We start from the raw sequence: 14,458 nt of genomic DNA on the forward strand, positions 1-14,458 counted from the left end.
AAATACAGCGGACATTTATGTTGTTAGTCTCCTACTTTGTCTCCTTTACACTGATTCAAATAAATCAATCTAAAAACCTTCTCAGAATAATTAGATGGTATCTCCACTTCATTAGGGAAGGCATGCTAAATTTGACTATTATCACAATCATAAATCATTTTAAGATTTACAGGTTCTTGAAGTACATATGGGCTGAAATTTGCCACATTTTTCCATCATTTTGAGCCTTCATGATTTCATTAGCACAGAGATAACCACATGAAAGTTTCAGTGGAGTAAAACACACTTAAACTCCAATCAAACTAGGTTTACACCGACTCCAAGAGTCACAATATAAAACTAAAATCAAATTTTTATTCAGAAGGATTTTTTCAAACACTGCTTTTAAGCAGAAATATTAATATACATTTGGCATTTTGTTTTACTTGCTTATGCTAAACTTCAAAAGGAATCATGTGATTGCTTATCTTCATCTTCTAGCGCATATTCAGATCATCCATTGATCCAGAGACCCTCTGTGATCCAGTTCCTTCTGTATGTTCAAATTGCAGAGATTTTGACAAAGATTCTCCATTTTATGCACAAATGTCAAATAAATGCAACTTTAACACATAATTTTCACACAGCAGGAATGATGACTAGAAGATGAGCCTGGCATCAAAATGTAGATAGAAGAAGACCTTGTTTTGCCACCTATCCCACATGGTGACATGGCCTCTGAAAGTTAGCCCCAAACACTTTTTTCCTCCATTGAATTATACAAAAACATATCAAGTATTCACTGTCTCTGTTCGTCTGAGTCATGCACATTAATTAATGCAGTTTTGCTATCGAAGCTATGATAAATCCCACGCTCAGAGTTAGTTATAGGAAAGAAATGCTGATTTTGATTTTAGATTAGGACACTCAGAGTGGGCTTAGGTTTCCACAATGTGTTTTTGAGCCCTGAAGATTTCACCTGGATATCTCCTCAAGTAAACAAGTTAGAAGGTCTGAAAAATGCAGGAAAAATCACACAAATTTAAAAAGCGCATAATATTGATGCACGTCAGGGGCCTGTGATTTGGAAAATATTTATATTTTTAAGGTAAATCTTGCGTGGGCTCCCTAAATATGTCAAAATTATGGCACAAAAATGAAAAGAACAGAAAAACAACAGAAATCAAGTGAAAACCTTCTTCAGAATAGCTCCATCACACAGACAGCTCTGAACTGGAGATAAGAGGGGAAACACAACAGTGGACAACAGCGAACATGTGAGCAGAAGATCCTTTTCCACAACTGGAGCACTGTGATGAAACTGGGCCAGGACAAGCCCCATGTTGGTATTCAAGGCATTTACTAATTAAAAAAGAACAAATAACAGTTTTTTCTTGTTCTGTTTGGTTTGTTCTCGATTCTCATTGATATAAAGTTCACAGCTGATGTTCAGTTTCTGTGAAAATACAGTAAAATTCAGCTGTGTAGGCAAAAACAAACAACAATAGAGGCCACATTCCTTTTTATTTCTTCATGTCCTCATGATCCATGAAACCCAGCTCATGGTCTTACGTAAATAAACCCATTCCATCTCGGTTTCCAAAACTGATCTCCGTACACTCGTCATCAGAGTTTCAACAGAGGTAGGTGCGTAAGTGAGAGGAGGGGGGATGCAGGTAAAGAAAGGTGGGTGGTAATTGTGTAGACTGGGAATGCAGAGGGAAAAAAAGAGGAGTCATTCAGATGACTCACTTTTCTATTCTAGGCAATTTGTAATAGCAACAACCAAAAATATTTTAATTAGCATCAGCATCACTGTTATGACTACAATCCCACAAACCTCTGTATGTGCTTTATGACTTCTGGTGCTGAGACATAATAATCTTTTTCCTAGTGGCTCTTTTTCCCCTGATGCAAATTAGGTAAGCGCTCCTTGTCTCCACAGCAGCGTTCAGTGAGTACAGAGCATGCTACAGGGCATGTCCAGCCAGGTCTTGTGGTCCTTCCATCATCTATGTTCCCATGTTTGTGCTCAGCCCCGCCCACACCTTCGCATTTCTCCATATATGTCCCATGTTGTCTGTACAAGACTTGTACAACAGGAAACAGCATCTTCGAGACAACACGCAGACAGGAAAACAAAAGAAGAATCTCCACTGAAATCTCACCAAATTTTTTTCCATTTTAAAAAAAGGTAGGAATCTATTTATCCACTTTTTATTCAAAAAGACTGCCTGAGCTCTGAAAGGAGACCGAAATCTGAAAAGGCTTGAGGATGAAAGGGTTGGTTGAGGATTAATTTGATAATTACTCAAATAAAATTATAAGAATCATAATAAAATAAATAGTCTTTCATAATGGACATAAGAGGGGAAATTAAAAGGTGCAAATAAATAAACAGCTGTGAGAGTAAAAAAGGTTGAAATAGTTTGAAAGGCCTGCTTTTCTTTTTGTTTTCTGTTTCTAAAGATTTCACGAGTCCCACCTGCGGTCACAATAAAACTCAGAAATCAGTCTTAATGAGGATTAACTCAAATCAGATTTATTTTCAGGGTTTAATCTGCTCTGAAAGTTAGTTACACTTAAACACGGAGTATTTTTGCTCAGTGCAGTCCCCTCCTGTTAATCCTGTACACACCTGATTGGACTTCGAGATCTTTTTTCGTTATTTCACCTAATTTAAGTTGTTGGATGCTAGTTTTAATGATGATCATCAATACGATACATTTTGGGTAACGGAAAAAGGTTTAAAGAATGCGAGAAAAAGTGTCCCTATACTTGCTTTATCTGATGGTAATGATTGTAACACCCCCTTGATTTGAAGTGGATTAAAAAAATTCCTCCAATTTGTGCTCAAATATGTAACTTTAAATGTTACACTTTTCATGAAAACAAGGGTTTTTTGTTCCTCAGTTAATCTGTTCACTACAGGTCTGTCTTACTTCCAGCATTTATGACTCAAACTTTACCTTTTGTATGATGATGACTCATATAATGGCCTTCAAATAATTAGGTAAAGCAGAGATTTTCAGAGTATGAAGAGCTCCACCCAGATGTGGCAGCTCAGCGTCTCCTGGGTGGAGATTCAGCGCTCCTGGACCTCTCAGGACATGAATTTGTTTTAAAAACATTGCCCCAAAGCCATGTTTTCTGTGAGGGCCTGTCAGAGTATTGTTTACCCACATGATTCCTCACCTACACGACCACAAAGGAAGGACCCACCCAGCAGTAAGGCTAAAGCACCACATGTAATATTTTGAATCAGCGATGGAGACTTAAAGCAACTCCACAGCTAACCAACAGAACGAGTGCTGCAAATCAGAAGTGGTGAATTAAAATTTTTTAAATATATATATTTATCATAGCAGATTAATAAAACAGATACAGCAAAAATATTGGAGAAACATTCAGCAGATGTTAGAAAATGAGCTTTTTAAAGCCAAAGACAGAAGGACAACATCATTAAATAGACTGTAAAGTAACAATGAAAAGCTTTTAGTGATGCTCCTGTGCCTTTACACCATTTTGCCTTTTATAGAATGGGATCTGCTGTAGTTCAGATGGCATGTGTGGCCCTCGGGGTCGTGGGCCTGATTGGGATTGTTGTATGCTGTGCCGTCCCGCTCTGGAGAGTGTCGGCCTTCACAGGATCCAACATTGTGACAGCAGAGGTAATTAAACATATGTGTGTAGTGTTGTATAAGCAATATTGGATTGTTTCTGTTTATTGAGCTTATTTTACTTGATTTTGAGTAAGTGAATGTTTACAGTTCAATTTTTCACAAATGTTCTACGTGTATGAGATTTAATTATGTAGCACTCAGTTTGCTTCATGTCATGAAATGATGTCTATAAGTGTATATTTCTTCCTCTCTGCGTGTGAGTAGAGAAGTCAGGAGGGCCTGTGGACTACCTGTGTGGTGCAGAGTACTGGCCAGCAGCAGTGCAAGAACTTCGAATCCCTGCTAGATTTGGGTGCAGACCGGCAGGCTGCCAGAGCCCTGACCATCATCAGCGGCATGCTCTGCTGCCTCAGCTTGCTCGTTCTTTTCTGCGGGTCCGACTTTACCACCTGTGTGGAAAACGAAGACGTCAAGCCCAAGATCAGCCTGGTGGCCGGGGTGGGCATGCTGCTGGCTGGCATCCTGGTAATCATCCCTGTCAGCTGGTTTGCACACAATACCGTGAGGGACTTCTACACCCCCCTGTTGAGTTCTTCCCCAAGGATGGAGATGGGAGCATGCATCTTTGTAGGCTGGGCTGCAGGTGTGCTGCTCATCATAGCTGGAGGTCTGCTCTGTTGCTTCAGCAGGCCCAAGCAAGGCAACACAGGAGGAAAAGCCAAGTATTACAGCAACAGCGCCTCAGCCCCAAACAAAAACTACGTGTAGTGGTGTTTTAAAAGGAACTGGTGTTTGAGAGAAAGGAGGGAATGGTGATCTAGTCGGACTGGAAGTGATAAAGTAGACAACACCGGTTGAATGTTTTTGGGGGAAAAACCCCAAAAAATGTAAATATTAAATTCTCACTGCAGTTTGTACTTTCACATTCATAGAGCTGCTGGTGATGTAAAGCTATGAAAGTAACGGCTGTAAAGTCCACATTAAATTTGCAAGATTTTTGTAAAGTTTAAAGTTTTGGTTTCAATTATAGCATAAAATATATTTAATTTGTTGAGCAATTAAATAATCAAAGGCCTTTTAGATGGTTCATATTTTACAGTTTGAATGTTAATCAATGCTCTGCTTGTCTTTTTTTCCTTGATATTTTTATTATCTCTTCTTTAAAAGTCTAACCAAATGCACCTCAGTGAACCTCAGGAAACATCTGGTGCGTGTGTTTCTCTCTTGATATGTTCTCAAAAGTCCGCAGTATATTTTATAATCATGAGATGTTTGTTTGTACTCATTTTATTTTGTTTCACATTTGGTACGGTAATGAGTATAAATGATTAAAATGGGGTCAAAATAAAGTGCGTGTATGCATTTCATGTGTGTTTCCTTCAAAAGAAAGAAAAAAAGGGGTCAAAATGTACTTTGAAAATACAGACAATTTTATTTCAAACTAAAAGCATATATTATGGTTCTTGTTTTCTCAAATTGATCACACAAACCAAATAGACAAATTCAAGCTTTACGCTAAAAAATAGTTTCATGACATCTACCATCTTAATCTCTCCCTTTGTCTCACTGTAATCAAAAGTTAACAAAAGTTTTCTCGCTGTAGTTTTTGCTCCACTCTTCTCGCGTGATTTCTGCTCTTTGTCGCTTTCTTGCCGCTTAATGCTTGCTCTCCAGCTCTTTCACACGCGTGGTCAGCTCCTCTAGCGCTTCTTTCAAGTCCTTCACCTCCTTCCTCAAAGACTGAACCTCCTGAGGGACAGAGACACACTTGTGATTGGGTGGAGTCCAATGATGTCATGGAGTTGCTCATGTTTAGCTGATGGTCTAATTAGCCATCAAGGTTTGGTTGAAGCCAATAATGTAATCATTGACAGATTTCTCCAAAAAAGTCAAAAATAAATTTGCAACTGAGACACCAAAAGCAAAGTTTAAAGACTCATAAATCAGTTATGAAATAAATTAAGGAAAGTCTAACTCCTAAAACTCATTCACTTATTATCTGCAGCTAAAACAGAAGCAAAACATTGTGGATCTAAAAGACTCACCCCGCTGCTGTCATGCTGATTCCCTGCAGAAGCAGTGGTGGTCTTCAGGAGACTCTTGTGAACTTTGAACTCCTTAGCTTTAGTCGTAGCTACAAACCCGTCCTTCAGGGATATCAGATTAGGCGGGGCCTCTTTTCCCTCAAACCACTCATCAGCTTCGGCCGAGGGCTCGGGCCCGACGGTGTCTGGGTACAGATCTTCCTGGAACAGGTCCGACTGCACAGGCAGAGACAAAAAAAGAGAGTCAGAGTTCAAATTCCGCACAGATTTTCTTGAACCATGAACCTAAAACCTAGGATTTGCTAAAACCTTACCTTGCGTGGCACGGTCATGACTATAGGCTCACACTTCCTCTCGTGCAGCTTGTAGAATCTGAAATTAAAATAGTTTGTTCGTATTTTAGGTTGTTGTGTCAGATTAGGCTGAAATAATACGCTTCAATTTGGAGGAAGAAGAAAGATTTTGCCCTCAAAATGTTAAAGAGCTGAACAGTAAGCTGGGAGCTTATCTAACAGTGCTTTTAGTATCAAGTTGATGTTGTGGGTGCCATCCCATTCTGCATTAAGAGAATGAGAAAGCAGAAAAGATGGATGCAGACGCTGTGAAGTCACCATTTGCTTTGGAAAGTGTTATGAGTGCTTAAGCTTTCGCCATCTTGGTGTTTTGAAAGCAGATGTGAGGCATGGATTCACTGTGAAACCACATGGTCACTGAATAATGATCCAGCACAGCCTGGATAATCCTGTGAGGCCTATAATGATCTCATAATCTTCATGTTTTCTTCACTATGACCCCAAACTAGCGGCTGAGCCCATAAAGTCTTCACAAAGGTGTTAAAGAGGTCACCTTGCTGCTTGCATAGCTAAAACCACTGAGATATGCCATTACCTGGCGATTTCACATTTGTTGACCTCCAGGCCCCTCTTGGGCATGTACCCCATCCCCTTCTGGCTCTCCTTGCTGCTGTACATGGACAGGTAGTGGACATAAGGAGCTTCATCTGTCACCTCGAAGTAACGGATGCTGCTGTCTCCCTGTGAAAATGACAGGATCAACAAGAGGGCTGACTGAGTCTGTGTGGGTGGTAGTGATGCAGAAAGGCTGTTGTTTCATAATCTAAATCTAACCTTGCCACAGAGGTAGACGACGCCAGTGTCTGGGTCAAAGAATGGCAGGAGGACGCCACTGCTGGTGTCCAGCTCCTGCAGGGTCAGTGCCTCTCCAAAGTTTTTCTGTTAAAGGATAGAGAAATATTTAGCAATTAATCACATGTACTCTAGCATCACATGTACCCAGAAGACTGCAGGTAAGCTGAGGATTTAATTGAGGCTAATATTTCAGCACAGACACTTAATACTGTAATCTGGCTGTTGTGAAACAGTGGTGTTGTAAATGCGAAGAGATGCTCCCTAAAGGCAAACACCTAAAGTTTGGAATCCACCATTAAGGTTCAGCTGTAAAGATTTTCGCACTATAAAAGGGTTTTTACTTATTGTGTAACAGGTCAAAATGATTCACGAGTACAATTCAGCACAGCAGGCTGCTCTTACAATCATGTGCTGAAGGAGGAAAGCTGACGCTGGAGGCGTTTTGTGCTCTGCAACTCAGCTTTTTAAGTAAAAGAAAAGAAAAGAGTCTCAATATTAAAGTTGGGGCACATGTCATCTTACAAAATCTGTTTGAGGATAAGCCCAGAGTGTTATCTGAGAGAAAGGTTACAACTCTTTTATGAGACTGTTTTGTCTTTATTTCAGGTGGGAAAGTGTGACTAAACTGGACCCCACTCTGAATTTAGGAATACAAGTCCCAAAGACTACATTTGCTACATTTTATTTTTTGTAAATTTTCAAACATTAACGAATACACATTTTATGTCCCAGAGATCTCAAACCACATGCTCAGAGGAATTTAAGACATGACTAAGGATTATGAATCATAAAGTTCAGTAAGCAAGATGCTTTGTCTGAGACTGACTCTGTCAGTTGTTGACACTCACCGGATCCCACAGCGCCACCTGCCTCTCACTCATGCGACTGAAGCCGGTACTGAGGATCTTCCCGTCGGACACAAACACCGCCCTGACAGGCCTGGAGCCCTCGTGAGGCTTCTCCTTCTCCTGCAGACGAGAGGTGGCGCAGAGTAGCAAAGTGGAAGAAAATTGCAAATTATATGGAGAAAGAAAAACTTTTCAAAATAAAAGTGCAATATTAAATAATTTTTTTATTTCTCTTTTTCCATCATCATTATCAACAAATCAACTGAAAAACTCTATATTTGGTAGTTTCCTGGTTTAGTCATACAGCAAAAGGCCAAAACCAAAAAATAAATGTTTTTTTTATGAGCATTTAAGAGAATTCCCTGTAGATTCATCAGTAATGATAAAAATAACTGGTGTAGCTCTGCTGAGTGTGGCCAGTGTTACTCAAGATCTTTGTGCAGAAACGTGACTTTTAAAGACTTCCTCTGTGACACTGAAGTGATGGTGGTGACAGAGCGAGATAGCGAAGGCCGATCAGAGGAAACCTACATAGAGGACGGTGCCCTTGCGCGGGTCCAGCACCCTCAGGGTCTTGTCCTTGCAGGAGGTGAGAATCCAGGAGCCGTCCCTGTTCCAGCAGGCGCTGTAGATGAGGTCAGTGTGCACGGTGTCGATCCTCACCACCGCGTCGCCACGAGCCACGTTCCACAGGATCACCACGTTATCACAGCCTTCATGGACACAATGGTGACATCAAAAACAAACAAAAAAAAGCTTAGAGTCTCATTAAAGGCTCATGAATTAAATTTAAGTGATTGATACAGAGTTTCTCGTTTCTTTTTTAAAAAACAGGCATCATGTGCAATTCAGCCTGATTTAGATTTTCACTTTTAAACAGTCAAGAGCTTCAAAGTTTCACGTTTGCAGTGAAGAGGAACATGCAGAAAACAGAAGTTCACAAATGAAGTGGACGCGCTGTTTTACACCAAATAAAGCCTCTGGATTACACTATGATACCAGAGCACCATATAAAGATCTGAGACACGTCTAAACCTCGCGTGGCCAAACATTTGCATGTGCATTTGTGAAATTTTTGATTGCAAAAAATGTTTCTGATTATCTACCTCTCATATAATTTTTTATAGTTTTTCTTTAAAGGAACTGACTCATTGTTGCAGCAGTGACACACATTGATTCAACTTTCTTTTCTTTCAAACAGACACGTGGAAGAAACAAAGGATGGAAAATACTGTGAATGTGTAATTCACTGTACTGTTTCATCTATAGTTGGTTGTTAAGGTGTTCTTTAAATGTTAATATCTGTTAGTGAAAGAGGAGAACTTGCTTTTGTAAGAGCTAACAGGCAAAAAATTGTCTAAATAAATGTAAGTTTCTATTGTTAACTCTTTTTGCATAGAAATAGTTATATATTTTCAAATATCTAACACTGATAAGGGGAACAGTACCTAAGGGGAACCTAATTAGCCAGCTATGTAATAGATACACCAGCTTGGTTACCAGAAGGTAAAAAAGCTGGAGTAACAATAAATAAGTGATTTGAACTATATTAGCAACAGTGGAAACACTGGAGCAAAATTAATTGACTTTTCTGTTCTGATTAGATGCCCACTATGACCACAAATCATTTCCTCTGAAGCAATGTTACAGTTTGAATGTTTAATGTTTTTAATGCTTACTTAACTAAAATAATAATTAAAAATGTAAAAAATAAAACTAAATGAAACTATTTTGAGAACTTTGAAAAGTTACTAAAATAAGGCTTAAAAAACTAGCAAATATTCTTTTATTACCTTTTAGTTTGGTAAAAATAAATAAATAATAATAATCATATATATTGAGACTTTGGATGTCTTTAGATGGTGAGTCAACTGCATTAAAAGTTTTGTGTTTTCACTGTAAAACCTAAATCTTTTCCTAAATCTTGCCTTTGACATATGTCGCCCATACAATAATAACTTAAAAGACTCAAACTATCACAAAAACTGATGAAAGGTAAACTAAAACTAGACATTTTTAAACAACAAAACTTGAACTGAAACATTAAAAATCTGCTCTGGAAATTTACTGAAACTAAACTGAATTAAAAACAAAAAGTCAAAATGAAATCAAATAGAAACTAATTAGAAAATGCAAAAACTATAGTTGGACCTATAATACGTGCTTACTTAGCAAATTTATTAGACCACCACCCAATTTTAAAGTGAAATATGCTGGAAATGTTATTGCAGCTTAAATTACAGATTGTGAAAATATTTCAAGAATATTCTGAATGATGTGCGCCCACTCGGTGAAGATGTGCACTGTGCACCTCTTGTGCTGCACCCTGCTGGGCAAAAATAAGACCTTAAGTTTGTAATGATGGCATGAGATCACTTCTAAAGACACCTGAATGATTCAGCAGGAGTCGAAACTTTTAAAGAAATTCCCAAGTCTAAACTTATTTTCAGACTTAACACCTGTTAAAATTAAGTCACTGGGTTCTTTTTAAGGATAAGATTCAGAACCACACGCTGCCAATCCCAGCTGTCTCTAGGACAAGGATCTATATTCTCCTTCTTCCTGTGCTTTTTCCTTATTTTTTGTGATTAGTTTTTAATCTGGAACGCTGAGTCTGTAATTAAGATGAAAGATTAATAAAGTGTGACTTCAGCGTCTGACAGACTGAAGGTTCAGAGAGTTCGTGTAAAACCGTGAGCGGAAATGTCATGGTGCTGCTGATCAGAGTTCAGAGCGCAGAGCGAAGGAGGGTGGAGGCTTGAGAACTTCCTGTTAAGCAGAGGTGTGAGTCTCATTCAGCAAAACATCTGCGATATGTTACGATCATCCCTGTCTGCTTCCTCATTACACATGATACGCTTCTGTGTTTTTAGAATCAGCGAATAATACCTGCACTCATTAGCACATTATGGGCAGTGGGGTGCCAGCTCAGGATGCCAACACGTTTGGAGTGACCTTCCAGCTTGACAACGGGATCTGTGAGCGGTGAGGTGAGCCCGCCTTCCGGGATCTCCCAAATCTATTCACAGACAAAGACTTTTAAACATCTAGTTTTTGAAATCACAAATAGCATTAGGAATATTTCATGTCAGACTTTATTGCCTTACCATGACACTGCAATCCTCAGAGCCACTGGCAATGATGTTGTCATTATGAGGACAGAACTCGATGTCCAGGACCGGACCCGTGTGGCCACATACAGTGGGGTAGGACATGTCGATACGTCCTGTCTGCAGAGGCAAGCATCAGGATAGGAGGACATTGACTATGACTCATGCATGCAGTGCAGAAAACACTGCAGCTACAAAACGTAAAGAACAAAAAGCTAATGCAAGAAAAAAAAAGACAAAACTAGATGAGAAGTTTATCAGCTGACACCAATTAAACTGCTTTGCCTTCAATTAGTGCTCATTTCTAGTAAGTGGGTTAAAAATGAGATCAGGGCCAAGAAGAGGAAACCCAGTCATGAAGCGGTCTGAGAAAAATAACAATTACACATCATTTTTATTTTTATATCTTGCATTATAAGTCAGTCACATTTAGCTCCATGTAGTTGCATTCATTCTGGTAAAACCTTAAAAAAAAACACTGGGCCCTGAAGCAGGATGACACAACCATGCCAGCATCACGCTCAAAACAGGATGAGTTTTTTTCCACTACAGCGCAGCTCTGCAATTTTATGCCCACTGGTCCCTGCACTTATTTTTGTCCTTTGAGAATCCCATGCTAGATGCGAGATAAGACCATGAATAATGTGATTTCTGCAGGCTTCACCAAGGTAAATATAAGATTGTTTAATACCACAAAGTGGGACAATATAATTGTCAGGTAAAATAAGGCCAGGACATTAGATTCTTGTCACTTTCTCTGTCATTTCTAATGATAGAATTAGTTACATGAGATGGTAATTACTTAGTCTAGAGGCAGTGATCTCTCTACAGTTAACTGCAGCAGCAAGAAGCAGTGACATTATTCGGTGATTTTGTCTGACAAACCAAGCAAAACTCCACGAAAAAAGATTACACATCTTTCTGAAGTACAGTCTTCAGACCACAATCACATAAAAAACACCTAACCTCACTGTAAGCATTTTCAGTGCCTGCACAGAACGAACTTCCCAAGCCCGAGGGAACACTTCACTGAGTTCACAGCCTCTGACAAATTCAGCTGGCCATTAACTCGGCCACAAGGTTTGCAATTTTGCACTTTTTCGGGCACATAAAATGCAATAAATGAGCTGCAAGGCCTAACCTAACGCCCTCTATAAGTGACTGCACAATAACTGGGTTGAGGCCACATCCTGTCCTCCTACACTGAGCTGACAACAAACTCCTAATATGGTGAAAACTTCTCAACAGCAGAGCAAGTGACGTGTAGACAGACTCAAAGACAGCATCAAACTTCCTTATTTAGCTGAATGTGTGATGGTGACTGGCAGCATTCAAATTTTAAAGTGCAAGAATGCTGCTAAAACAACATTTAATCCCTAACCTGCATCTGTAATAGTTAACACACCTAAACATAGTATTAAGAGAAGTATATAAAACAGTATAGAGCCGAACGGTGGGTTTATTTGTGTTCTTTTGTTTCCTGGTGATTCCTGTGACCCACCTTGCTCAGCGGAAGCACCATGAAGGCTCCCCCACCGCTGGCGTCTACAATCATGGCCACAAACTTGGGGTTAACGGAGCAGAAATTGCTGTCCCAGGTCATCTGGGAGATTCGGATGTCATCGTAGCATTGGTCGGCTTTCACAGCCTGGCCAAAGACGTGACGGAACTTGCTGGACCTCACAACCTTTCTGGACATGGTGAACTGAGAAAGAATGAAAAACAAAAAGGGTGGAAAGAGGAGAAAATTAATGTGCAAGAAGTGCAAGAAGTCTGTAGCAGAGTGGGGAGAGATTTATTTTATGGGTCATCATAAATCATATTGTTTGTTGGTGCTCTTTGAGTTCATGCGGAAATAATCTGACAGACACAAAGCTGATGAAACCGTTGAAAGACTCAACAGAGGAAAGCTAAAAAAGGAAGAAGCAAAAGCTTTCACAACTGCTTCCTCTGTGACTGGTACTCTGGCACTCTATCTCCTTCTCTTTTTAACACATACATATTAAAAAGCAAGAAAATGTACAAAAAAACAGCAGAAAGGAAACAAAAAAGTAGGCCTTTTATCATCTAAAGCACATGCAGTGTCCTTAAAAAAGGTACAGAAGCTGCCCGAGCGGCAGTTACACCACATCCTACAAAGAGAGTAACAAAACCACAAACCTTTCTTTTCCTCAGTTCATACAGTCATGCTGTTACTTAATTCCCCGCATGTAGGCATGCTTTAAATGACATATTTGACGAAGTAAGCTGAAACATATCCGGTAAATGTAAGTGTCTGCGTGCGCAATGAGATCAGAACTTCAATCAAAAGCAGCTGCAAAATATACGAACTTTGCATCACGCAGGAACAGATGAAAAGCACTAAATAAGTCTTTCTTTACCTCCATTTGTAGAGTTTACTTCCTGAAATCTGCAGCCGCGCCTAAGCTCAGATTCGGTAGCGTATGACAATTTTGCTGCATGTGCATCACAAGACCTCTCGGGCTTCTCTGCAGCTAATTTAATAATCCTTTACAGAGTGAGCCATAATTTTATCAGGACTCTAAATGCATGTCAGTAATCTGTCTCGACCACTATCTCTCTGTGTTGTGATGGAAAACATTGACCAGTACAAAGTAGGAAACAATTCACTGCCTTGAAATAGGAGAAACTCAGGCCATGTGGAAGATGAGAAACAAAAATGTGTCACTGAAATTAGTGACATACGGTTAGCTTCAGCTATTTCCTTCTTTAACCAATGCACCGATTACAGGTAAGATGATATCTTCAAGAGGTTGAGATTGCAGAGAGATGATGCGGGCCTACCTGGGAGTCGTGTGGGGGTGATTCAGCTCAAGGAGTTTTGGCAGTGCACCAAACGCCCTGCCACCAGAATGAGAACACAAGAGGAGACTGTAGGTTAAAGTACATGACAAATGACAGGGAGGAAGTGAGAGTTTCAAACGAAGGTGGAAGTAGGAGGTGTCGGCTGTGACATGTGCCGTCTGCAACAAGCTGCAGAAACCAAAGTGAAACACAGGGCACCATATAAGATCTTTTCTAGGATTGAATCATGATAAAAGCGTCTAGCGGTGCAATGCAGAGTTCAATCCACACTTACCAACAACGGCAAACAGATGCAGGCCATTGCTGCTTAGAAGTCACCTGGTTATCAAAACCACTTCACGTCCAACAACACAGATAAATGCAGTATGTCTGAAGAGCTCACAGAGTTTAAGTTAGCGTGAAAAAGACTCAATATTTTCTTGAGTGACGGATGTCAGTGCATGTCTGTTCTTTTTGACTCATGATTTCTGCAGATATTAGAGTTAAATACTCTATAAGAGGCTTCTCATCTGCTGCTATTCTTTCATTAGATTTATATAAGGCATCAGACAAATCTTAAGACAGACAAAGTATGTATGAGGGAAAGAGCAAAGATGAAAAAAAAACCCCAGTTTTTTAAGGCCTAATTTTCAGTTTTTAAGCAGTTTCCCAATTGGGGACACCTGCAGTTTGTACATGCTGATGATTTCAAATGAAATGAAAGTTATTTAGATGATGTTTCAAATAACCTGTCAGAGTCTGAAGACTTCCATGTGTTTCAGCTTCAGAGACTGGCTTCTTAAAGGACCCTGAATTTCAGGTAACCCCTAATCGAACCCACTTCATTTACATATCACATTTACAGCAACCTGTTCTCACACCAAACCTAATTAGACTTAA

General features: G+C 39.6%; 2 protein-coding genes across 2 annotated transcripts; one reads left to right on the forward strand and one right to left on the reverse strand.

The window, feature by feature from the left end:
- Positions 1 to 3,517: 3,517 nt before the first annotated feature.
- cldni (claudin i) lies at positions 3,518 to 4,944 on the forward strand. The gene is made up of 2 exons (XM_026164167.1): positions 3,518 to 3,650; positions 3,867 to 4,944. Exons 1-2 carry the CDS (start codon positions 3,519 to 3,521, stop codon positions 4,368 to 4,370), a joined length of 636 nt encoding a protein of 211 aa, XP_026019952.1. The 5' UTR covers position 3,518; the 3' UTR covers positions 4,371 to 4,944.
- Positions 4,945 to 5,011: 67 nt separating this feature from the next.
- coro1a (coronin, actin binding protein, 1A) lies at positions 5,012 to 13,656 on the reverse strand. The gene is made up of 11 exons (XM_026164166.1): positions 13,559 to 13,656; positions 12,255 to 12,458; positions 10,751 to 10,873; positions 10,533 to 10,662; positions 8,175 to 8,356; positions 7,644 to 7,763; positions 6,775 to 6,879; positions 6,536 to 6,681; positions 5,962 to 6,019; positions 5,648 to 5,863; positions 5,012 to 5,351 (listed from the first exon to the last, which is right to left on the reverse strand). The coding sequence occupies exons 2-11, from the start codon at positions 12,450 to 12,452 to the stop codon at positions 5,259 to 5,261; spliced, it is 1,371 nt and encodes a 456-aa protein (XP_026019951.1). The 5' UTR covers positions 12,453 to 12,458; positions 13,559 to 13,656; the 3' UTR covers positions 5,012 to 5,258.
- Positions 13,657 to 14,458: the final 802 nt, after the last annotated feature.

The sequence above is a fragment of the Astatotilapia calliptera genome, chromosome 4, assembly GCF_900246225.1.
Source record: "Astatotilapia calliptera chromosome 4, fAstCal1.2, whole genome shotgun sequence".
Classification (NCBI taxonomy): Eukaryota; Metazoa; Chordata; class Actinopteri; order Cichliformes; family Cichlidae; genus Astatotilapia; species Astatotilapia calliptera.